Source organism: Erythrolamprus reginae, unplaced genomic scaffold (genome assembly GCF_031021105.1).
Source record: "Erythrolamprus reginae isolate rEryReg1 unplaced genomic scaffold, rEryReg1.hap1 H_2, whole genome shotgun sequence".
NCBI classification, from domain to species: domain Eukaryota; kingdom Metazoa; phylum Chordata; class Lepidosauria; order Squamata; family Dipsadidae; genus Erythrolamprus; species Erythrolamprus reginae.
In genome coordinates, this window is record NW_027248473.1 from 186,359 (window position 1) to 212,721 (window position 26,363).

Below are 26,363 nucleotides of genomic sequence, written 5' to 3' on the forward strand. Positions count from 1 at the left end.
TGAAACACATGTGCTGCAAGAGCAGCGAGCAGGCCATGGAGGTGGTGAGAGCACCGTTGTCAGCCACAGCCATAGCCGGACCAGCCCGGTGTCTCGGGGCAGAGAGAAATTTGCACGTCTCTCTGAATGACCAAGGTATGTGCAACACGAACAAGGCTGAAAGAAGAGGCAAGTACAGGGCCTCTTCACTCCCGCTCTGGAATATGGAGCTAGTCTCCCATCTGCCACTGTCACCCTTTCCTTCTCAGGTGAGGCGCGACTGTGAGAGCGAGAGGCGGGGCCAGATAGTGGTGGGTTCCGCTGGCAGGAAGCCCACAGCAAGGGGACAAAAGAATTTCATTTATCTGGGAACCCGAAATGACTCTTGTGTAAATCCTATGGTAAAAAGCACCCAAAGAAGAAATAACATCATCAACAAAAACCAAAAAACCAACCCTTGGCTGTTTTTGGAAATGGTTCAAGAGGGAACACACACACTCACACATGAGAAAGATAGGGTGGGGAAGAAAGAAAGAGATGAGAGGGAGAAAGATGAAAGAGGAAAGGAGAAGAAGAGATAGAAATGAGAGAGAGAGAGAGATCGGGGAGAGAAAAATATAGATTTTCCAGAGAAAAGAAAATATTAGGAGACACAAAACCCGTGTAGGCATGGTTTGGGGAGTGTCATGTGACTAAGTGGGAGTCAGTGATGTTGAATTGGCCACGCCCATCTAGGTTTTGTGGCTTCCTGTGTTTTCTGTGGGAAACTGTTCCAAATGTCTCTGATTGTTTAAGGTTGCAGACTCCTGCTTTACAGTAATGAATTAGGTAACTCAAAAATGATTGCCCGTTTGGATTAGCCAATGAGTTGTTTATATAATCTTCAAATGAAGTATTGCGTCACTTGGTGAAATGGATTTAAAATAATTACCTCAATAAATATAAAGATGAAGAAAGAAGCCTTATTTAAATAGCAAGATAGACCTGTGGATAAGGAATGCTGAATATTACTACTTGGCACAGTTTGTTTATCAGATGTAATTTTTGTTATTTAAAGATAGATGAAGAGAAAAATTAGGCAGGTAGAAGATAGTTTTTAAATTTTTCACAGTACATGCTCTAATTTTTCTGAGAAATAATTTTGCTCCCTTCCTTACTCTCTTTTTCTGTTTTTGAATTGTTGCCATCACATCTAGTTCTTTCCAAATATATCAGTCCAGTCCGGCCCTTCTAGAGAGGTAAGCAAATATGAAAGTTCATGAATGTATGGATTAGTTAAATAATTTGCCCAAAACATGGGGGAATTGGGGTTGTGGACTCAAGCCATAAAACCATAACAAGAATTCAAATATGCCCATTTCTAAAAGTAGGCCTCAATTTACAACCATTTGTTCAATGACTGTTAAAGTTACAGTAGCACTGAAAGAAATAACTTAGTTTACAATCCCAGTAGCATCCCCACAATCACATGATCAAAATTTGGGTGCTTGACAACTAGCATGTGGTGTCCCAAAGTCATGTGATCACCATTTGTGGTCTCCCCACTGACTTCCTTCTATAGAATAGAATTTTTTATTGGCCAAGTGTGATTGCACGCACAAGGAATTTGTCCTTGGTGCATAGGCTCTCAGTGTACATAAAAGGAAAATATACATTTGTCAAGAATCATGAGGAACAACACTTAATGATTATCATAGAGGTCAAATAAGCAATGAGGAAACAATGAAAATCTTAAGGATACAAGCAACAAGTTACAGTCATAAGTGGGAGGAAATGGGTGATAGGAATGATGATAAAAATTAGTAAGTGCAGACTTAGTAAATAGTTTGAATCAAAAATCAAGCAAAATCAATGGGAAAAGGATTTCTTTAAAACCATGTTTCGTTTAACAACTGGCAATTTGCTTAACAATCACAGCAAAAAAAGTCTTAAAATTGTCACTTAACCTTGCTTAGCAACAGTATTCTGCTTCGAACTGGTGAGTCAAAGGACTACCTTTATCCAGAACAAATCAGTAACCTGGATTTTGCTCCCTGTGGCAAATGGAAAACCTGCTAAGAGAAAAAAAGGAACTTAGTTTCTCTTAGCAGAGTCGACCAAATGGCCCTGGAAATGTAGAGTTTATATTTTTCTTCTTTGCATGGACTATTGCATATACATACAGTATGAGAATCACCAGTAAAATAAAATCCCACATATATGCTTTTAAAGACCTTATACCACTCTTTCATGAAAGAGGCTTACTTTCTATAACTTGGCTTTTTTCTCCACTGACAAAAGTGAACAAATGTATTTAAACAAATAACTCCGCCATCCCTGAAGTTTCAAAACTTCAGCATGGCAATATCTCCTACTATGATAGAGGAGAGTTCCTCTGGATAAATACATGCTTCTTTAGTCATAATTCAAGTTAGAGAGAGAACTGACTCTATATTTCTGGAACTTTTGTTTGTTTGTTTGTTTATTTATTAGATTTATATGCCGCCCCTCTCCGTAGACTCGGGGCGGCTCACAACATACAATAAAACAATTCACAACAAATCTAACAAATTTAAAAAATTTAAAAAACCCATTATTAAACCAGACATAGATACAGACATAACATACATAAATTGTATAGGCCCGGGGGGAGGGGGGAATGCCTCAATTCCCCCATGCCTGACGGCAGAGGTGAGTTTTAAGGAGTTTATGGAAGGCAAGGAGGGTGGGGGCAGTTCTAATCTCCAGGGGGAGCTAGTTCCAGAGAGTCGGGTCAGCCACAGAGAAGGCTCTTCCCCTTTGTTTAGTCGTCGGGACCCAGACATTGTTTAGTCAACGGGACCCGGAGAAGGCCAACTCTGTGGGACCTAATCGGTCGCTGGGATTCGTGCGGCAGAAGGCGATCCCGGAAATATTCTGGTCCGATGCCATGAAGGGCTTTATAGGTCATAACCAACATTTTGTCATTTCTGAAAAAATCTGTGCTTCTGGAATCCTGTTCCTGTCTTTTCACAGTTTTTTAAAAAATCAAAATTATTCTCATGGTCAAAAACCCATACACATTGTTATCAACTACTAATTATTCATTTGGATAAAAGTGGAGGAAAAAATCACTAGGCCAGGCCTGAAAAGTTAGATTGATTTTTTAAAAAAAGTTTTAAAAATGAAGTTATCATCTCGATGAACATCTAGATTTGAAATCTCACTGTTGTTAAATAATCAAACATAAAAGGTTCAGATCTCTTGTAAAAAGAAGCATTTTCACTTGTAACTCTCCCCCCTCCTCTTTTAGTAAACTGCTAGAAAAAAAGAGAAAGCAAAGCTGAAGTACACACCAGGGCCAAGCCTATATTTAAAGTTAACATTTAAGAGCAGTGGACATGTGATGCATAAGGTCTGATTGCAACTCATTAGTCACAGAAGCAAATAGAAACTGCTTTTGAAAAAAACTAAAGCTAAGAGAATATCCCAGGGAGAACAGGAAAAGAATGTATGCAATGCACATGCTAAGAAAAAAAATGTAACCTGCAGTTTTATTGCATATTAACTGAGATAAGTCCTAATCTCCATTTATAGGGCTATTGTAAGGATTTCAAGGAGAAAGCTTTGAGTAGTACAAAATAGCCCTGGTCCAGTGGTATAGCACAGTGTTTCCCAATCTTGGCAACTTGAAGATATCTGGACTTCAACTCCCAGAATTCCCCAGCCAGCTGGGGAATTCTGGGAGTTGAAGTCCAAACATCTTCAAGTTGCCATGGTTGGGAAACACTGGTATAGCATGTGCTTTGTATGCAAAAGATATTTGGTTGAATTCCTGATAACCCCAGCATCTGTTTCTTGTTTTACTAATGGACAGGTATGACTTGCAGACTGTTTACCGATGTGACGCGTAAGACATCAGCCACTATCTCTGCCTCAAAAGTTAAATCTCAGTGGGGTGATAGATGTGCTTTGACTCTAAAATTGTTAGTGTATCAGATTAAATTCTTTCCTAACCCATCTATCCAAATAGCTCTTCTACACCAACTATGTGCCATCAAATCATTTTTTATTCCTAGCAAACACATATTTTTCTCCATAAACTTTTGCCCCTATTTGTTGGTAAATACAAATCTCACTATAAGATTGTGCTTTGTAAAATACTTTTTTTTTCTGAGGGGGCACTGTTCAGCTTAATGAAATATATGCTTGCAAATATCTTTTCTCTCTCTTTTTTAGTCCTTATGTATTTGCTTTGTCTTCTCCAAATAAATAAATTGGCACAATCAGGCTCAAGTTGAAACAAAACTCTAATATGGGGACATAAAAGTCCTTGCTTTTAACAAGTCCTGCATTCTTCACGTTCATTCAGTTAAGAGTGTTGAAGCAAATTGCTATGCCAAGAGGGTAATAGTTTGGACCACGAAGGATGCAAAAGAGCATTGGAGCAAAGTGTTAAAAGTTTCTCTTCCACTTCAGAGTCCTATGTCAGAGTCACTATTGGCCTTTCCTGGCGTGAAATGTTAATAATTCAGCATTTATTTGAACCTCCAGGCAACCTGCTTCAGAAACCAATGCAAAGCAGAGTGCTTTAGTGTTGAAACTAATTAATAAAGAGAAACAGGTGAAGTAACATAGAATGCACACGTGAACTTGGTAAACCAGTTTTGTTTTTTACTGGGAGAAGCACAGGAGTTCCAAATTGATGGTGGCTGTATCACATCTGGTTAATGATGACCCTCTTCCATGCCACAGGCATATACTTAAACCATTTTACTTATATTCTTGTTGAATTGTGTCCAGCTTTGCTTAATCTTAATTTTTCCACTGGGCTCATTGCATATCTAGAAAATAGCCTTCGTGATATTACAGTTTTCTTCTTCTATGTATCAAAGCCACCCAGGATCACTTTACTCTCTACTTACTGGAAATCATACATAGGATCCCTTCAGATTTCTCAGGGCACTTTCATGCCACACCAGTTCCATTCTCTAGAAACTAACAAAGCAGTTTAAAGCCATCCTATATTCTAAAAGTCCCATTAGGACTGAGCAGCATAAAAGTCAAATCAAACAAGCAAACAAATAAATAGCAAACCAAAAATTGTTTAGTGAGAGGGCAGCCCTACAATAGCATACAGAAATAAAAGTGTCACACATGATGCCCCATGAATCACTGTAAATGTGCAAGTAATAATACCATAAAGCAATCAGTGCTCTCCTCCAGCTGAGTAACAGGAGAGCAAACATGTTTTCTTATCATTTTTTAATCCACTGAACAATTTACACATCCTAGAGCCATGAAAATCTCTCACTCCCATTACATATAAAAAAAGGAAATAAATTGTTAGCTCTCCCCCTGGAGGTTTTAGTTCACCTTGTATGCATTTGTTTGGCTGTTTTTGGGGGGAATAAGTTTTTCCTCTGCAAAAAATGCCATAAAGCAATCAGTATTCTGCTCAAGCTGAGTAACACCAGAGCAAAAATGTTTTCCCATCATTTTCTCATCCACTGAACCAATTACACATCCTGGAACCATGAAAATTCCTCCCTCCCAGCATACCAAAAAAGGAAAATATTTCGTTAGTCACCTCACTCTTCTCTTTAGTTCACATTGTATGCATTTGTTTGGCTGTTTTGGGGGAAATGATATTTTTCTCTCTCTCTAAAAACGCTTTTCAGCTGCATTGCCATGTTTCCTCCTTCATTTAAAAGACCTTTTCAAGCTATAATAACCAAATGGTAATGCTAGCATTTTCAATTGGGGTCCTTACCTCTAATTTTGGCTGGTGCCAATCCAGTTGGTGAAGCGGGCCAGGCATTGTAGCTAATGTTTCCAGACAGACACCGGGAACTGAATCCTGAAGCTTGGAGCCAGTCTGAGGCAAGGAAATTAACTACTCAAAAGCTTTTCAAAAGAACTAGCAACTTGACATGTGTTTCAAATCAACCATTGATTGGATTGGGGGAAGGAAATCAATGCTGATGATTACAGCTGATCCAGAATTGGTGCTAGAGCCAAAATGGAAGTATATACCAATTTCAAATGTTGTATGCTTCTTCCTTGGATCACATTCCTCAGGGTTGTTGTTGTTTAATGAAAATTTATTTATTTATTTATTTGTTGGATTTGTATGCCGCCCCTCTCCATAGACTCGGGGCGGCTAACAACAGTAATAAAAACAGCATATAACAATCCAATATTAAAACAGTTAAAAACCCTTATTATAAAACCAAACATACACACAGACATACCATGCATAAAATTGTAAAGGCCTAGGGGGAAAGAATATCTCAGTTCCCCCATGCCTGGCAGCAGAGAGATGGGTTTTAAGAAGCTTACGAAAGGCAAGAAGGGTGGGGGCAATTCTAATCTCTGGGGAGAGTTGATTCCAGAGGGCTGGGGCCGCCACAGAGAAAGCTCTTCCCCTGGATCCTGCCAAGCGACATTGTTTAGTTGACGGGACCTGGAGAAGACCCACTCTCTGGGACCTAACTGGTCGCTGGGATTCGTGCAGCAGAAGGCGGTCCCTGTAAAGGTCTCTCTTAAGCATGTTATCCTGGAACCACAATTCCATGTCTAACTGAAAATGATGAGATTTGCAGACCCAACAACACAGGGCTGAGAATGTATTCGATTCCATGCCTGTTTCCTTTCTCCCCTCTTCGATGTGCAGATCCAAGAGCAGTACTCACATGCTCATCACAGCTGTCAAAGTCTCTCTTGGAAAATATCAGTGAGACTTGTGAGCCTGCATCTTGAGTTTGAGAATGGAGCTGTTGCCTAACTCAAGTGTTTCCCAACCTTGGCAACTTGAAGATATTTGGACTTTAACTCCCAGAATTCCCCAGCCAGCAAATGCTGGCTGGGGAATTCTGGGAGTTGAAGTCCAGATATCTTCAAGTTTACATGGTTGGGAAACACTGGCCTAACTCAGTGTTTCCCAAATGGTGTGCCGCGAGACACAGGCAGGTGTGCCGCAAAGCTCCCCGCCCGATTGCCCCCTCTCCTCCGCCGCCGCCCCCTGCCTTGGGGCGCGACTTCTCTCGCGGCGGCTGTGGCTGCAGCTTCAGCTCCTCGGGACGAAAGCGCTCCCAGCCCTCTCTCGCAGCCCCCTGGCTGGGAGCGCTTTCGCTGCGAGAGAGGGCTTTCTCCATCAGTTTCGGGAATGCATGCCCTGCCCCTCTCTCGCGCGTGCCGCTCCCCTTTTCTCTCAGCCCTCCCTGGCTTCGCTTCTCAATCCCTCTCTCCTTCCGTCTTTCCTTCCCCTCAGCCGTTCTGTCTGGGGGTCTCCCGCTCTTCCCTTCCCCGCCTCCCAGGCTTTGCCTTTGCCACCCCCACCCTTTTTTGGTTGACAAGGAGTCCTTTGCCGCATCCCGCAGTTCCCACTCGGCTCGAGGCCGCTTTCCCTGGCTGCGCTCGGAACCGACACGGCGCTGCTCTTTCTCTCTCTCACTCTCTCCCGTGAGGTGGGGGAAGGAAAAAAAAGCAAAAAACCCCTTCTTGCAGTGTGCCCGCGCTTGTCCCTTCAGCAGCGAGGGAGGGAAGTCAGAGGGCGAGGGAGCGAGCGAGCGCTCTTGTCCTCGGTGCCCTCTGCAGCCTGCCTTCCTTCTTCTTTGCCGCCGCTGAGGGACGGAGAGAAAGATAGAAAGGAAAGAAGGAGGGAGAAATAGAAAGGAAAGAGGGAGGGAGGAAAGAGGGAGGGAGAGATAGAAAGGAAAGAGGGAGGGAGACAGAGAGAAAGAGAGACATAGCAAGAGAGAGAGAAAAAAAGAAAGAAAGAGATAGCAAGAGAGAGAAAGAGATAGCAAGAGAGAGAGAGACAAAGAGATAGCAAGAGAGAGAGAGATGGAGAAAGAGAGAGAGAGAGAGACATAGCAAGAGAGACAGAAAGAGAGAAAGAGAGAGAATGAAAGAGAGATAGCAAGAGAGGCAGAGAGAGAGCAAGGGAGAGAGAAAGGGAGGGAAGGAGGGAGAGAAAAAGAGAGCAAAAAAGAAAGAAAGAAAGAGAGATAGAGAGAGAGAAAGAAGGGAAGGAAGGAAGAGAGAGAAAGAGGGAGGGAGAAATAGAGTAAAATGGAGGAAGAGATTTTTTTTTGTCCAAACATTTCTTTAGCCCCCTCCCCCCGCACCCCTCCCCCCCGCACCCCCATTCAGTGTTCCCCAGGATTTTGAAAATATGAATAATGTGCCGCGGCTCAAAAAAGGTTGGGAAACACTGGCCTAACTGATATGAAAGAAAGCAAAAGTGTTGGTTATGACCTATAAAGCCCTTCATGGCATCGGACCAGAATATCTCGGAGACCGCCTTCTGCTGCACGAATCCCAGCAACCGATTAGGTCCCACAGAGTGGGCCTTCTCCGGGTCCCGTCAACTAAACAATGTCGGTTGGCGGGCCCCAGGGGAAGAGCCTTCTCTGTGGCGGCCCCGCCTCTCTGGAACCAGCTCTCCTCAGAGATTAGAACTGCCCCTAACCTCCTTGCCTTTCGTAAACTCCTCAAAATCCACCTTTGTCATCAGGCATGGGGGAACTGAGATATTTCCCCCGGGCCTATATAATTTATGTATGGTATGTTTGTAGGTATGTCTGCTTAATAATGGGGTTTTTTAAATATTTTAAATAGTAAATTGTTAGATTTGCCATGAACTGTTTTATTGTGTTGTGAGCTGCCCCGAGTCTATGGAGAGGGGTGGCATACAAATCTAATAAATAAATAAATAAACAAACAAACAAACAAACAAATAAATTATTTGGCATGGCAAAGTTGCATATTGTCTTTGACGCACCTTTGTTGCTCCGTGTTCCGTTTCAGGGCTGCTGTGCCAGAAAGATGAATGTGGGCACAGCTCACAGCGAAGTCAACCCCAATACCCGAGTCATGAACAGCCGCGGCATCTGGCTCTCCTACATCTTGGGAATTGGCCTCTTGCATGTGATTCTGCTCAGCATTCCTTTCTTCAGCGTCCCGGTTGTGTGGACTCTAACCAACCTCATTCACAACATGGTATGAAGGTGCTCTTTGGCTTCACCAATACGTGCTTCTACAACAGGCAGTGGAAGGAACTAAAGTGATGGTCCCTCTCAGAGTATTCTAAACGCATGGGGAGTGGGAACAATCGCATCAATGGTCACTGTAATAAATTCAGGTGCGATTGTTGCACAGCCCTACAACCAGTGGGTGTAATCTTAGAAACATAACATAGGAGACTGACGGCAGAAAAAGACCTCATGGTCCATCTAGTCTGCCCTTATACTATTTTCTGTATTTTATCTTAGGATGGATATATGTTTATCCCAGGCATGTTTAAATTGAGTTACTGTGGATTTATCTACCACGTCTGCTGGAAGTTTGTTCCAAGGATCTACTACTCTTTCAGTGAAATAATATTTTCTCATGTTGCTTTTGATCTTTCCCCCAACTAACTTCAGATTGTGTCCCCTTGTTCTTGTGTTCACTTTCCTATTAAAAACACTTCCCTCCTGGACCTTATTTAACCCTTTAACATATTTAAATGTTTCGATCATGTCCCCCCTTTTCCTTCTGTCCTCCAGACTATACAGATTGAGTTCATTAAGTCTTTCCTGATACGTTTTATGCTTAAGACCTTCCACCATTCTTGTAGCTCGTCTTTGGACCCGTTCAATTTTGTCAATATCTTTTTGTAGGTGAGGTCTCCAGAACTGAACACAGTATTCCAAATGTGGTCTCACCAGCACTCTATACAGGGGGATCACCAGCACTCTATATCTTTTCTATCTGCAATCCATTTCCTGAACCTGTGTGCTTCCTTGAAGATATTTGGACTTCAACTCCCAGAATCCCCTAGCCAGCGAATGCTGCCTGGAGAACTCTGGGAGTTGAAGTCCAGATATCTTCAAGTAGCCAAGGTTGGGAAACACTGCTATATAGGATGGTATATACAACTTGTAACTAGCCATACATCTCAGATAAAGAGTTGTTGATTTGTGGCCCCATTTGATTTGGGGCCCCTATTTTCTTTCAGTGTTCTCTGTATGGCAATTTAGGATAATGTGATGACAGGGATTGATTCTCTGGTGAAAATGTCCATCATATCACCTGGGACAAGGGTAACAGTGGTATAAGCTGAGTAAGGTATTTGAAGCAGAATATCCACATATAAAGATCTTAGTTTATTAAGTCAAAGCTCAGTAAAGTAGCATTCATACTGCTTCATACTGCTTCCTATCATGCTTAGCTTAAACTATCATTTCCCTTTACAGAGGGAAAAAAAAAACCTGGTTTAGTTTTTATTAATTTATAGTTTATTAGATTTGTATGCCACCCTTCTTCGAAGAGTCGGGGCAGCTCACAGCATAACAGTAATACAATACATTGCAAATCTAATAATAAAAAATTAAATCAATTTAAGAAGGCATTCATAACATAATAAAATTCCTAACTATGCAGTTATACACATTCAACCTAATCTATCCTACAGTAAGGCCAAAAATATAATAAAAAAGGGGGGGAAGATGGTAATTATCCCCACGCCTGGCGACAAAAGTGGGTCTTCAGCATTTTAGGGAAGGCGAGGAGCGTGGGGGCTATTTGAATCTCTGGAGGGAGTTGATTCCAGATGGCAGGGGCCACCACAGAGAAGGCTCTTCCCCTGGGTCCCGCCAGCCGACATTGTTTGGTCGACGGGACCCGGAGAAGGCCAACTCTGTGGGACCTAATTGGCCGCTGGGATTCGTGCGGCAGGAGACGGTCTCAGAGATATTCTGGTAGTTTGCAAAATCAAGTTTGATGAGTTGGTGAATAATCAAGATTAAGTCACTTTTGCCAGATTGCCTACAGTAGGAAACATGACTGAGTGTAGGATCTCCAAGCTTCCTAACTTTAAATAACTTTAAAGGAGAGTTGGGAAAGTTAGGAAGCTTGGAGATTTACAATCCTACACTCACTTGCCTTTGATGGGGTTGGTTCAGAAGAATGAATTAATAATTGCCTACCCTGTTTTGAGAACTATAATTATAATGATAGATTCGTTACAAGAGAGAAATGGAGATAGATAGGTGCAATGCTAATTTGTCCGATAGTAAAATATTAAGCCATGGGTCTGTGTCAGATTTGATTGATATACAGATGTTCACACTTCCTGGATTTATGTATCCATTTGGGATTGGCAATTCCACCACTAAGTGATGCAACTGTTAAGCAAGACATCACATTATTGTGACAGAATTATGACCTCACTTCTACCCCAGTTGTTAAGTGAATCGTTCTGGATCATTGAACCAAACATTAGTGACCACAACTTGTTATTTTACCACTCTTTTCTCTGTTGACTCTGCTTATCAGAAACCAGCTATAAAGTGGGCAAATCACAGGGCATTATGAGAGTTGTAAAGTCCTGATTCCAGTTGTGAATTGACTGAACATGATTGTGGAGACATTACAATGTTGCGTGAGAACCAGTCATAAAATTGTTTTTTCAGTGGTAGTGTAAGATTGAATGGTCTCTAAATGGGGCAATTACTAAGCAAGAATTACCTGTATATATGAGATAGAGGGAGAATCACACACACACACACAACCCCCCCCCCCCCCCCCCAATGATAAGAATAGGGAAAATTGCAGAAGTAAAACAAAAATGTTATGCAAATAAACTGCATGGAAGAACATAGGGCAAAATGAGGCAACTGGATTTTCTTGCTTTTTCTTTGAAGATGTTTCGCTTCTCATCCAAGAAGCTTCTTCAGCTCTGACTGGATGGTGAGGGAATAGAAGGATTTATATTCCTTGCAGACAGCTGGTTATTTGCATCCTTTTAGAATATAAATCCTTCCATTCCCCACTGTATTGAGGTCAGGAATATTGAAAGAGTCTGTGGTTGGGTATTACTTCACTATTGTGGAATTGACTCTTGTCACCTGCTCTTCTATCTGGCCATTCCTACTAGACCAGGGATCGGCAACCTGTGGCTCGGGAGCTGCATGCAGCTCTTTGGGCCCCCTGCTGGGGGGCCCTGTGCCATCACTGGCTGGCCTTGCCCTCCCCTCATTTGCGCATAAGGAAGCCTTCACTTCCTAGTGCTTTGGCCTGGAAGTTCCATCCTCCCAACTCGGCCGAAGAACTTCAGGGGTGGAGGGATGGGGCAGGACACGGCAAACAATGGCCAGATCCTTAAGACAGGAGAGAAGCTGCCTGCAATGATCCTCCTTAGATGAGCAGCCGCCCGCCCTCTGCATGCCTCTTTGAGGAGGGTCTGCCCACACATATATTTATTTTATTTATTTATTAGATTTGCATGCCGCCCCTCTCCGTCGACTCGGGGCAGCCAACCAGGCAGTCATGAAGAGGGTCACCCGAAACTCTCAGCACACAGAGAGAGAAGGGGAGGGGAGAGGGAGAAAGGAAGAGGAAGAGAGAGATGGGTGAGAAGGAAGGAAGAGAGAGAGAGAGATGGGGAGAGGGAAAGAGGAAGAAAGATGAGAGGAAGAAAAAGAGATGGAGAGAGAGAAAAAGGGGGAAAAGAGGGAGGGAGATACCTTTTTCTCATAGAAAACAGACTCACAAAACCTGGGTAGGCGTAGCTGGGTGTGTGTGTGTGTGTGTGTCATTTTTGCCTTCCTCCAGCCCCCAGGAGCAAGTTTCCCAAACCCTCTGTGTGCCCCATTTTTTGCAAAAAACAGGGTGCACAGAGGTTTTTGGAGGCCTGCAGAGTGCTCCTGGGGACTGAGGAAAGGCAAAAGTGACCCAATTTTTGCAAGAAAATGGCCCATTTTTACAAAAAACAGGGTGCATAGTTTGGGAGGCTTGCAGAATACTCCTGGGGGCCGTGGAGGACAAAAACTTATTTTTCTTACTTGCCGCTTTGAAATCTTGGTGCATCTTATACAGTACACTGGTGCGTCTTATAGTCCAATAAATGCGGTAATCTGCAGTAGTTCTATTCAGTATTTTTACTCTTAAAATATAGGGTGGGCTACAATGGGGCGAACCATTTATTATTCTGGAACCCAAAGATTATACCAAAGTCTCCAACTTATAAAGTTTATTGTCAGAACATTTGCGCCTGCTCGGGCATATATGACTGCTTTGCACAGAGAGAAAAACATCACCAGGTTGCAACGCCTTGGTCTCTTCAGCCTTGAAAGACGGCATTTAAGAGGCGACTTGATTAAAGTGTATAAAATCATGCATGGGATAGAAAAGGTGGATAGAAAAAATTCTTTTCTCGATCACACAATACTAGGACAAGGGGGCACTCCCTAAAGCTCATAGGTAGGAAAGTGAGGACAAATCAAGGGAAATATTTCTTCACCCAGAGGGTTGTTGGTTTATGGAATTCACTTCCAGAAGAGGTCGTGACAGCTGTCAGCCTTGATAGCTTCAAGGCAGGATTAGACAGATTCATGGATGCCAAGCATATAGATGGTTATTGAAACGGATGTCCTAGTTGTCCAAACGGCTGCCTCTATATTGGTTGAGGCAGGCAGGATTCCCTTGAGTACCACTTGTTGGGGGTCATGGGACAGGGAGGGTCTTGCCTTGTCTTTCTGCTCAAGATCCCCATGGACAATTGGTGGGCCACTGTGTGACACAGAATGCTGGACTCAATGGGCTTCGGCCCGATTCAGCATGGCTCTTCTTATGTTCTTACTATCTTTGCTTCATATTCCTCACATCAGCATTAGCCTAGGGCAGTGTTTCCCAACCTTGACAACTTGAAGATATCTGGACTTCAACTCCCAGAAGTCCCCAGCCAGCATTCGCTGGCTGGGGAATTCTGGGAGTTGAAGTCCAAATATCTTCAAGTTGCCAAGGTTGGGAAACATTGGCCTAGGGCAAAGGTCCCCAACCTTTTTTGCACCAGGGACCGGCTTTAAGCTAGACCAGTTTTCCATGGCCCGGTGGGGGGGGGGGGGCTTTGGTCATATGGGGGTGGGGTTATGGAGGGGTGGAGCCAGGGCCGCCATCAGGAATTTTGGGGCCCCATACAGCCTAAGTGTCTGGGGGGGCCCCTCCCCGCCATTTTAAAACTACTTTATTTTGCGACATACCAATTATGTATGAAATTTACCTTCTTTGGGGAGGGGTGAAAGGGGAGAGTAAGAGAGGAAGGAGTGAAAGAAGGGAATGAGGGAGGAAAGAAGGGAGGAAGGAAAAGGAAAGCAAGAAATGGAGGAAGGAAAGAAAGAAAGAAAGAAAGAAAGAAAGAAAGAAAGAAAGAAAGAAAGAAAGAAAGGGGGAAGGGACAGGAACAGAGGAAGGAAGCAAGGAAACTTATGAAAGGGGAGAGTAAGAGAGGAAAGACTGAAGGAAGGGAGGGAGGGAAGAAGGTAGGAAGGAGAAAGAAAAGAAGAAATAGAGGAAGGGAAGGTAAAAGAGAAAGAAAAAGAGAAAGAAAGAAAGAAAGAAAGAATGAAAGAGAAATAAAAATAGAGAGGGGGAATGAAAGAAATGGAAGGAGGGAAGGAGAGAAAGAAAAAGAAAGAAAGAAAGCAAGAGAGAAAAAAGAATGAAAGAGCAAGAGAGCAAAAGAAAGAAAGAAAGAAAGAAAGGCAACTTCAAAGAAAGGCTCACTGAGCATCTCTCACTCTCTTTCTATCCCTCTTTCTTTCTCTCTCTTCCTTTCTATCTCTCCTCTTCCTTTATCTCCTCTCCCTCTCTCTTTCTCTCCCCCCTCTCTCCCCCCTCTCTCCCCCCTCTCTCCCTCTCTTGCTATCTCTCCCCCCTCTCCCTCTCTCTTTCTCTCTCTCCCTCTCTCTCTTTCTCCCTCTCCCTCTTTCTCACTCTCCCCCCTCTCTCCATTTCTCTTTCTCCCTCTCTTTCTCTCTCTCTCCCCCCTCTCTCCCTCTCTTTCTCTCTCTCCCTCTCTTGCTATCTCTTTCTCTCCCCCTCTCTCCCTCTCTCTTTCTCTCCCTCCCTCTCTTGCTATCTCTTTCTCTCTCTTTCTCCCCCCTCTCTCCCTCTCTCTTTCTCCCTCTCCCTCTCTTTCTCTCTCTCTCCCCCTCTCTCTTTCTCTCTCTTTCTGTCTCCCCTCTCTCCCTCTCTCTCTCCCTCTCTTGCCATCTCTTTCTCTCCCTCTCTCTTTCTCTCTCTCCCTCTCTTGCTATCTCTTTCTTTCTCTTTCTGCCCCCCCTCTCCCTCTCTCTTTCTCTCTCCTTCTCTTTCTCCCTCTGTTGCTATCCCCCCTCTCTCTTTCTCTCTGTCCCTCTGTTGCTAACCCCCCCTCTCTCCCTCTGTTGCTATCTCTTTCTCTTCCCCCCTCTCTCTTTTTTTCTCTCAGCAGCGGCAGCAGGGTGATCAGCTGTGAGGCGGAGCTACGGAACCGAGGCACGGACGGCGGCGGCGCAGGCTCGCCCAGCTGGGAGGCGGTATTCTCGCCCCCCCCCCAGCTGAAACTGACATCCGGCCGGGGCGATTCTTCCCCGGCCGGACAAGCACGCTTGTGCTGCCAAAGGCAGCGTGTGGGCAAGCCTGCGCTCTGCTCAGGCTCGCCCAGCTGGGAGGCGGTGTTCTCGCCCCCCCCAGCTGAAACTGAGGTCCGGCCGGGGCGATTCTTCCCCGGCCGGACAGGCACGCTCGTCCCGCTCATCGCCCATATCCAGCAGATAGGCTTTGAGTTTTTGGCTGGGGGGGGGGGAGAAGTAGGACCTTCCTAACTCCCCCCCAGCCAAAATCACAAAGCCAGGCAGCCCCCAGCCGCCAAAGGAGCCTCCTGATTCTCCCCGCCCTGCCCGACGCCCCACCCTGTCCTGCATAATGTCTTCTGCCGGGAGGGCAGCGCCGCTGCGGACCGGCTGGAAAACCCCAACGGCCCGGTCCCGGTCCGCGGACCGGCGGTTGGGGACCTCTGGCCTAGGGGATATGAGATGTTAACTATCCCAGTCTCCAGCATTCATTGTATCATTTTCCAGCCAAGTAAGTGTCAATTTATCCTCTCAAGCCTCTTGGAGACTAATTCTTGCTTTTCTCCTTGATTTGTGTCCATCCATTTGTTCATCTTTTGTGGATTTGCTACTTCACGGGTTTTCAAATGGGGCTTAAATCCATTAAAAATTCATAAAATTCTTCTACAGTACTACTGTAGTCTATTAAAGAAACTGGTAGGATATCACAGCTGAGAAACATTATAGAATGACTGTTTAATGCATAGGGTGGGTTTTAAAAGTCCAAATACTCGTTAAATACCTAAAAAAAAAATCTTTCCTCTACTTCACGGAAATTTGTTTTTACAGGTGGTCTTGGAACACATCCCCCGCGAAAAATGAGGGATTACTGTATATCATTTTAACTCAAAAGCAATATATCTATTTACATATTATAAAGTAATTCTAATTTATTTTTTATACCTTGGTCTCGAATTCTACTAACCATATATCCTCTTACCTTGTCTCATCATCCCATCAGTTCTCAAAGATTAGTTTCATTGGCCAAATTCATCCTCTTATCCATAATCTCAAATTGAATATGATCCACCATGTACGGATACCAATTTTGTATTCTTCCAGCCTAGGACTATTACCGCCTGAGTGCTTTCTATCACTGCTTCTTTTATTTCTCTAAATTCTCCCATCTCATTCCTTTTGACTAATACCGCCATTTCCTTTGCAATTGTCCATCGTATATTTAACATCCTATTAATATCCTCTTGTACTTCTTTCCAAAATTTCTGCACTACCGGGACATTCCCAAAACATATCCATAAACACCTCTTTATCTTGACATCTGCCAACAAGTATTCTTAGCATTCTGCTGAAAGTATGCAAGTTCAGCAGGTTTGTGATACCACTTATGTAGTATTTTCCTTCTCATTTCCCTAACCCTTATATTCTTGATTTTCCTTATATTCTCCACTATTCTCTTCTCCTCTTAAGAAAACATGTCTGCTCAAAGCTAGTATTCTTGCTCTTTGGAAAGACATCCCTCCTTAGAAACATAGAAGACTGACGGCAGAAAAAGACCTCATGGTCCATCTAGTCTGCCCTTATACTATTTCCTGTATTTTATCTTACAATGGATATATGTTTATCCCAGGCATGTTTAAATTCAGTTACTATGGATTTACCAACCACGTCTGCTGGAAGTTTGTTCCAAGGATCTACTACTCTTTCAGTGAAATAATATTTTCTCATGTTGCTTTTGATCTTTCCCCCAACTAACTTTAGATTGTGTCCCCTTGTTCTTGTGTTCACTTTCCTATTAAAAACACTTCCCTCCTGAACCTTATTTAAACCTTTAACATATTTAAATGTTTCGATCATGTCCCCCCTTTTCCTCCTGTCCTCCAGACTATACAGATTGAGTTCACTGAGACTATACAGATTGAGCTCCTTAGGTTGAAAGTCAACATGTGGTTAAGGTAATGGAACAGGAACAAGGACAATTAGTTTCAGTCCTGCTTCATAGCTTGGCCAAGCCTCATTAGCTTATTTTAATTAGGTATTGGCAAAGCAGAATGCAAACATTATTGCATTATGTACAGGTAGTCCTTGCCTTACAATAGAATTTCAATTGCAAAGAAAGGCGGTTGTTAAGCAGTTGATTTTACAAGCTTTTTTGCCATGGTTGTTAAGTGAATCAAGCAGTCATTAAATAAATTCAATTTCCTAATCGACTTTTCTGGTCAAAAACTGGGAAGGTCCCAAATGGCAATCACATTGATCCTAGGATTCTGCAACTCTTGTAAATTTATGCCAGTTACCAAGTGCCCAAATTTTGTTCATTTGAGAATGGAGACGTTGCCACGTGCAAGAAGTTACTTACTTTCAAAGTGCAATTGTAAATTCAAATGGTTGTTAAATGGGACCACCTATACTAATAGCTTCACTCTTAAGAAATAGCTACAATTTTTAGTAGTGAAACAACCACTAAAAAAAAGTGCACTAATTCTTATAATATATAAGAAATATTATATAAGAAATAGTGACTTTTGGACTTTACACCAGCACTTTCCCTTATCGTAATACTTATTTGTTTGTTTGTTTGTTTGTCAAACAATTATAGGGTGATAATTTCTACATATTAAACATTTGTTAAGTAATGATAAAAAGTAGACAATAGGACAGGGACGGTATGCACGCCCCTTACAGACCTCTTAGAAAGGAGGAGAGATCAATTGTAGATAGTCTAAGGTTAAAGGTTTTGGGGTTAGGAGTAGAAACCACAGAATCAGGTAGTGCATTCCAGGCGTTGATTACTCTGTTGCTGAAATCATATTTTTTATGGTCAAGTTTGGAGCGGTTGACATTTAATTTAAATCGATTTCATGCTTGTTGCGGTTGAAGGTGAAGTAGTCATTAACAGGTAGGACATTTTGCTATATGATTTTATGAACTATAATTAAGTCGGAACAGAGACGACGGAGTTGTAAGTTGTCTAAACCAAAAATTTCAAGTCTGGTGGAGTAAGGTATTTTGTTGTGAGAAGAGGAATGAAGGACTCTTCTTGTAAAATATTTCTGGACTCTCTCAATTGTGTTGATGTCATATATGCAACGTGGGTTCCATACAGACAAGCTGTATTCTAGGATTGGTCTGACAAATGTTTTGTAAACTCTTGTTAGCAGTTCAAAATTACCAGAGAAGAAGCTGCGAAGGATTCGGTTAACAACTCTTAAAGCCTTTTTGGCAATGTTGTTGCATTGGGCTCTAGGACTTAGGTCATTGAATATGAGTACTCCAAGGTCTTTGACAGATCGAGGGTTATCAATAAGTTCAATTCCTCCAAGTTTATATTTAGTATTCTGATTCTTTTTACCAATGTGCAAGAGAGAGCATTTAGTGGTGGAGATTTGAAGTTGCCAGGTTTTAGACCATTCTGCTACGTGGTCAAAGTCTTCTTGCAAGGATTTTGTATTGTGCTATACAGTGTGGCACACCTTTCTCGTCGCCTGAACTGCTTTCTGAAAGAAAGTATGCAGCCAAACAAGCTAAAAAGTCCTGCTAAACTACCAAACCTTCATATTTTCTTACAGTGCATGTACATCTTCTTGCACACTGTGAAAGGAACACCGTTTGAGACTCCTGATCAGGGGAAGGCTCGGCTGCTCACTCACTGGGAACAGATGGACTATGGAGTGCAATTCACAGCTTCCCGCAAGTTCTTGACCATCACACCAATCATACTGTGAGTACCAAAGAAACCCCGTGGGGGGAAATCCTCCTCTATGTCCGATTCCAGCATGAAGGGAATACTCCAGTTTGCACTGAAACTGGGGAATTCAAACACTGTTACCGGGAAGACCATTGAGAACTAGATGGGCTAAGTCAGTGGTTCTCAACCTTTTTAAATGCTGCGACCCCTTAATACAGTTCCTCATATTGCGATGACCCCCAACCATAAGTCTAGTATCAGTTCTTCCAACAGAGCTTTAAGCTGATTGGCAGGAAGGTCAGAGGGACATCCCCACTGTAAGCACCTGATTGGTTGGATTGTAAAAATATGTTCCAAGGCACCAGAATAGAAACTTTAGTTACACCAACACTCCGCAGTCTGCATTGGTTGCCGATCAGTTTCCGGTCACAATTCAAAGTGTTGGTTATGACCTATAAAGCCTTCATGGCGCCGGACCAGAATGTCTCTGGGACCGCCTTCTGCCGCACGAATTCCGGCGACCAGTTAGGTCCCAGAGTTGGCCTTCTCCGGGTCCCATCGACTAAACAATGTCATTTGGCAGGACCCAGGGGAAGAGCCTTCTCTGTGGCAGCCCTGGCCCTCTGGAACCAACTCCCCCCAGAGATAAAAATTGTCCCCACCCTCCTCGCCTTTCATAAGCTCCTTAAAACCCACCTCTGTCGTCAGGCATGGGGGAATTGAGATATTCCCTCCCCCCTAGGCTTATACAATTTATGCATGGTATGTTTGTGTGTATGTTCGTTTTTTAAATAAGGGTCTTTTAATTATTTTAAATATTAGATTTGTTACATGTTGTTTCATTATTGTTGTTAGCCACCCCGAGTCTACGGAGAGGGGTGGCATACAAATCTAATAAATAAATAAAGAACACCATAGGAAATTTGTCTTTTGCCATGGTCTTAAGCGACCCCTGTGAAACAGTCGTTTGACTGCCAAAGGGGTCCCGAACCCCAGGTTGAGAACCACTAGGCTAAGTTATAGATACCTCATAGTTATGTCAGGTGTAGAACAGTCTGGAATTACATTTTTCAGTCTCCTTCTTCATTGACCTTGCTGATGGAACTTTTGCCAAGATGTGTAGGTCAGCAGTTGGGGAAGGGGGATATTATACATTCCTAACCACTAGCTCACACCCTTAGTTTAAACCACATAACCTAAAAAACATAAGAGACCTGCTGGATTAGATCAAGGCTTATATATCCAGCATTCTGTTTCCTATATTGAAGCCATACATCTTGTTTCGGGGTAATATGTGTATTGAATGTATGCTTAAATATGGTTTATCTATTCTATTCTATTCTAACACATGAAAGCATAGTGGGATGTGGAAAACCAGTTATCGCTTTGTGTATAGCCCAATATAATGACAACTTGAAAACCAGTAGCAACTCATGAGGACGTTCTCTCTTCCCTTAGTTCATCAACAATCAATTCATCAATTTCTCTTCCTCGGGTTTAGCTCTTTGGATCCACTGTCTCAACTAGGCATTGCCATCCCATCTTGTAACAGTTTTGTGCATTAGTTCAAAATATATAAAATATACAGTGTTCCCTTGATTTTTGCGGGTTCAAACTTCGCGAAGTCTACACCACAGTTTTTCAAAAATATTAATTAAAAAATACTTCATGGTTTTTTCCCCCTATACCACGTTTTTTCCCGCCCGATGACATCATATGTCATCGCCAAACCTTAGTCCGCCTTTAATAAATATTTTTTTAAATAAACTTTAATAAATAAACATGGTGAGTAATAATCTAAATGGTTGCTAAGGGAATGGGAAATTGTAATTTAGGGGTTTAAAGTGTTAAGGGAAGGCTTGTGATACTGTTCATAGCCACTTCCGCATCTCTGCTTCGCGGAAATTTGACTTTCGCGGGCGGTCTTGGAACGCATCCCCCACGAAAATTGAGGGAACACTGTACATTCAAATTATCAGAATCTCTATTTTCTTCTTGCCCCTATTTCTATCCTCGGATGACAATGGAAAATTGGTTTGCAAAACTGAAAAGATCAATGAAGCCACTACAAAATATGTGCCTTTTTTTTTTTTTTGCACACTTTGCAGACAAAAGGCTTTACTGCCTTTGCTTTGCTGCCTCCTAGCGGAAAGTATTAGCCAGGGGCCACACAGAATCAATAACCATGTAGGATTACTTTTTTTTCTACCAACTCTTTTAAAAAATGCAGTAGACAGAATAGACTTGTAATCGCATGTAACTTTGAGACGTCATCTTGACTTGGCCTTTTTATTGGAGCACTTTATAATATTGTGGCATTTATTTATTTGTTTGTTTGTTTATTTATTTATTTAATTTATTCAATTTTTATGCCGCCCTTCTCCTTAGACTCAGGGCAGCTTACAACATGTTAGCAATAGCAGTTCTTTAACAGAGCCAGCCTATTGCCCCCACAATCCAGGTCCTCATTTTACCCACCTCGGAAGGATGGAAGGGTGAGTCAACCTTGAGCCAGTGATGAGATTTGAACCGCTAACCTTCAGATCTACAGTCAGCTTCAGTTGCCTGCAGTGCAGCACTCTACCTGCTGCGCCACCCCGGCTCTTCCTGTTATCTTGGTTGGGATTTACAAAAATCATCGGATAGAATTGAAATACTGGTGATTTTCATTTAGTTACAATTGGGAAAGGCCGTTTGGTCACTGAAGCCTTACTTCAGCTTTCCTTCATAGACCTGCAGAGATCATAAATGTGAGGATTGGTTCCAAAGTTATTTTTTCACCTCCATCATACCTGCAAATATGTAACACAAATTTTGTTCCCAGCTTTTAAATGTTATATTCCAATTGCTTATGTCTAAAACAAATTAAAAATTGCTTACATTCATCATAAATTTCGCTTTTGTGACCACGGCAACGAATATTATGCATTTTTACTATAGAAACAAACAATTTTGCATCTACAGTCAGACTAAGAACACTATATGCATTTCAAATTTACACAGATTACCAAAAACTGTTCAGAAGTGTACTGTTTTCCAAGATTTACAATTATACTGCAAATCAGTTTCACGAATTAATCCCCAAATATAAATCGCCCATCATGTTTTCATTATATTGTCCTTGGTATCGGTGTTCAAAGTTCATAATGTCCTTGTAAAAGCGCTCGCCTTGCTCCTCTGAATAAGTTCCCATGTTCTCTTTGAACTTATCAAGATAAGCATCAAGGATATGGATTTTGAATGACATCCTGCAGCCCATTGCAGCATAGTTCTTTGTCAGAGTCTGAACTTCCTCTGATCTGTGACTTGGACGCTTTCATCTAATAAGTTCCATTGCTTGAGCCTCGATGTCAGAAGCTCAGCGTTGGACTTGGTGAGATCAAGGTCTCTGATCAGATCGTTGAGGTCTTTTTGGTTAGGGTAGTCTGGCTTCCGCTCCTCATCTGCATAGGAAGAGAAATCGTGATCTTCAACGTCTTCCACGGTGTCTGACCTGCTGCTTTCTTTTGAAGGTGGTGTAGCGCTGTCTGGAGTTGTTGGTACAGGAAGTTCAGGGCAGCGTGGCACTGGGGCAATAGATGAAGGAATGTCAGGGTACATTACAGGCGGTGCATTTTTGCCAGTGCGACGTTTGGAAGGGTCCACCATGCAGAAATAGCAATTTGTTGAGTGATCAGTCGGTTCGCGCCAAATTCTTGGGATAGCAAAATGCATGGCTCTCTTCTCTCCCCTGTACCAACCTATAAGCAAACAAAATAAAATTTGGATTGAGAATTTAATTTCGGCCTATTTCACACCAATGACTAGTAATATTTATAATATTAACACAGTTAATCTGCTATTTAAGAGATTAGCATTTATCCACTTACCTCCAAGAGTTTTCTTGCAGTGCTCACATGTGAAATGAGGAGCCCATGGTTTGTCTTGGTCACCAACAGGCATGCCAAAGTATGCTTTGTAGGCCTCACACATCTTAGCAGATGCTTCCACATAGTACTTTTTCGCTCTTGTCTTTATAAACTGGCCACATACGTAGCAAAATGTGTCTGCTGGATGTATGCAACCCCTTGATGCCATCTAACTTGACTAAATTGCTGTGTACTGTAAGGAAAAAGGATGTCTCTCCAAACTTGATAAAAATGGTCTTTATTCCATGCAGTATTAAAGTACAAGAGTGTACTGATGATTCAGCAGAGCAAGATTGATCACCCAGTACCAGAGTAACACACAATATATACATTTACATTCCTAAACTCCTCCTGTAATGGGTGTGGGGTAAAGTGTGAATACTGTCCTTATCAGAATCTGAATAGATATTGAATTCACACCTGTCTGTCTACGTCAATTCCCCTTTTTCTGTGATGGCCATGGCCCACTTACTATGCAATCCCAATAAGGAAGGGCTATAATGGCCCTATATAACTGTAGTTATACAGCTACCTACAATTCTGTACAGTCCCAGAAAGTTCTAGATAATTCTGGACAGTTCTAGAAACTTCTTGATAGTTCTCACAATTCCAGAAGCTTCTTAAGTATCTTGAAATATTGTGAATATCCTTAAAAATAGATCAATTTCAAAATATCATTGTGCTGACCACAAAAACAAAGTTTACAGGGAATAATAACTTTTTTCTATTCATTTAAGGTACAAACAATTAGGAAAATACAATTAACAACTGGGAACATTTTTTAAAAAAATTGTTACATCAATGTAGGAGATAGTCTCTAAACAAGAATTGCCTTTAATTAATAAATAGAGCAAAAAAAGTTTGGTGCGCTTTAACTTATTTCATCGGATAAAAACTCACCAAATCTTATACAATTTAATAAAACATGCTGATCTTTTTGTCTGTCTTTTTGTATCAGATTGCTGGTAGTATTCCCCCACCACCCGCACCTTTTTTATTGCATATTTTTAATTGATTTTTGCATTTTAAATATAATTTTAAATATAATATTTTTAAGCAGATCTACAGCCATATATAAATACTGCTATTGTATTTATGCAACTTGTACATCTTTTTTCCATATTGTCTAATCCTGTGTCTTTGTCCCACATTGTCTCTTCAATTTCCTATTTTTAGTCCAATTATACCATTTTGTCCATACATCATAATATTCGGAGTCTTTTTGTCCTTTTAATTCAATGGCTAATTTATCCACTTTAGCACAATCATATATTGTATCTTCTTCATTATCGTATTTTCCGTGGGTATTTGGGGATCCTCCCAATATTGTGCATGTACAATGCTGGCCACTGTTGTAATATGCAATATTAGATATTTGATATTTTGGGGGTGTTGACTTTTGATTATGTCCAGTAAGAAGAGTTCGGGAGTATATTCTACAGTTGTTTCTATTATATCCTGAAACCAGTCACGAATCCTAGCGACCAGTTAGGTCCCACAGAGTGGGACTTCTCTGGGCCCCGTCAACTAAACAATGTCGTTTGGCGGGACCCAGGGGAAGAGCCTTCTCTGTGGCGGCCCCGGCCCTCTGGAACCAACTCCACCCAGAGATCAGAATAGTCCCCACCCTTCTTGCTTTTCGTAAGCTCCTTAAAACCCACCTCTGCTGTCAGGCATGGGGGAACTGAGATATCCTTTCCCCCTAGGCTTCTACAATTTATGTATGGTATGTTTGTATGTATGATTGGTTTTTAAAATAAGGGGTTTTAGCTTCTTTAGTATTGGATTGTCACATGCTGTTTTTACCACTGTTGTTAGCCGCCCCGAGTCTACGGAGAGAGGCGACATACAAATCCAATAAATAAATAAATAAATTTTAATCCAATATTTTTTTTGCTTCGGAACATAGCCACCAAATGTAAAAGAAGGTCCCCAACCCGCACTTTTGATAGTATCCAGTTGTGTAGGATAAAGGACAAATATTTTAAAGTATTGTAAGCACTATTTGTAAAACTAAAACTCCTTTTCTTTCCTTTCCAGTTATTTTCTTACCAGTTTCTACACTAAATATGATCGGGGACATTTCATCATCAACACTATTTCTTTGATGAGCGTCTTGATCCCGAAGTTGCCCCAGCTGCATGGTGTCCGTATCTTTGGAATCAACAAGTACTGAGGTTTTTTGTGTGTGGTTTTTTTTGGTGGTGGTGGTGGGGAGGCTTGTCTCCCTTCCCCCTTTTTCTGGTGAGATGTGAACCAGATGAGAAACCCCACTTTCTTTGCTCTGGCTGCATCTTCAGGTTAGGATTGCAGGAGAGCTCTCTTTTTTTTTCTCAATGGGTACTACATTGCACAGGATTGCAAAAACCAGCACAATATAACCAGCTCTGGGCTTGCAAAGAGACCAGAGGAAGCTGAAATGTATGATAATTAATCTTGTTATTATTTCTTCTCAAGAATCTGAAAATAGATGCAGGCACGCATCATTTGTTCTCTGGTAGGGAAATGATTCTGGTTCAGAAGGATAACAAAAGCATCATTGGTTTAAGATGATAGCAAATGCACTTTAACATCAAACTGTCCCATTGGGGGAGTTTGACTTGCTCGTTGAAAGGGCTATGTCAGAAATATCAAGCTACAGCCTATGAAAAGAATAGTCAGATTTCTCTCAATTCTTTATAAATACCTTTAATGAAGTAGAGGCAGGGTTAGGGTAGAAGAAGAAAAGAAGGAAGCAGAGGAAACGCTTGCCACTGGTTTTGCAGCCGGTGCTGCGGTTTAAATCCCAGCTTCCCCACTGGCATTTCTCACCAGAGAATTATTGGGAGAACGACTAGCCTCTTGGAGCACAAATGGTGTACTGTGAAGTTACATGAGAGCAGAGGTGAAGAAGACAAGGAATGTGGCTTTTAAAAAATCGGCCCCATTTCCAATATCTGCCTCTTTGTCAGAAATCCAACAGTAGTAATTAAATTATTAAGACCTGTTGTCGAATACTACTTATTTATGACCATGCTGAAACTCAGAAGCTAATGTCTCTCATTACTCATTGCGATGTCTAGAAAAGGTGATGGATTTGTTTTCTTTGTACCTGCCGTCCATAGGGTGGAACAGATTTTGCATAAATATATCATTATGTTAAAATAAAAATGATCTTGTGTCTAGCAGCAATGACGCATCTAGCATGATACTTTTAAGGACTGCTTGCTGTTAGCCTATTTCTCATCAACAGTGCTGGCTACTGTAAGAAAGGAAAATGGGTTTTTATTTGGTGAACATTGTTAACCTATCATTTCTTCAGAAAACTGCAAAAGGAAAAGGTCCATTTAATAACACAAGTTTCCTCAAACTTCCTACTTTCCCAATATGTTTCATGTTGATTATGCTAATTGGAGTGCTACATGAGTTGAATCTTCACACATCTAGAGGGGCATAATTTTGGGGAAAGCT

General features: G+C 41.9%; 1 protein-coding gene across 1 annotated transcript in view; it reads left to right on the forward strand.

Moving 5' to 3' along the window:
• The window catches only part of LOC139155452 (ORM1-like protein 3), a 36,635-nt gene extending 10,551 nt beyond the window's left edge, over nucleotides 1–26,084 (forward strand). The window contains exons 3-6 of the mRNA XM_070730588.1: nucleotides 1,176–1,217; nucleotides 8,752–8,943; nucleotides 18,887–19,038; nucleotides 24,954–26,084. Of these exons, the coding sequence (XP_070586689.1) occupies nucleotides 8,770–8,943; nucleotides 18,887–19,038; nucleotides 24,954–25,089 (462 nt within the window). The 5' untranslated portion in view covers nucleotides 1,176–1,217; nucleotides 8,752–8,769 and the 3' untranslated portion in view covers nucleotides 25,090–26,084. The remainder of the gene's footprint in view (nucleotides 1–1,175; nucleotides 1,218–8,751; nucleotides 8,944–18,886; nucleotides 19,039–24,953) is intronic.
• The last annotated feature ends 279 nt before the right edge of the window (nucleotides 26,085–26,363 follow it).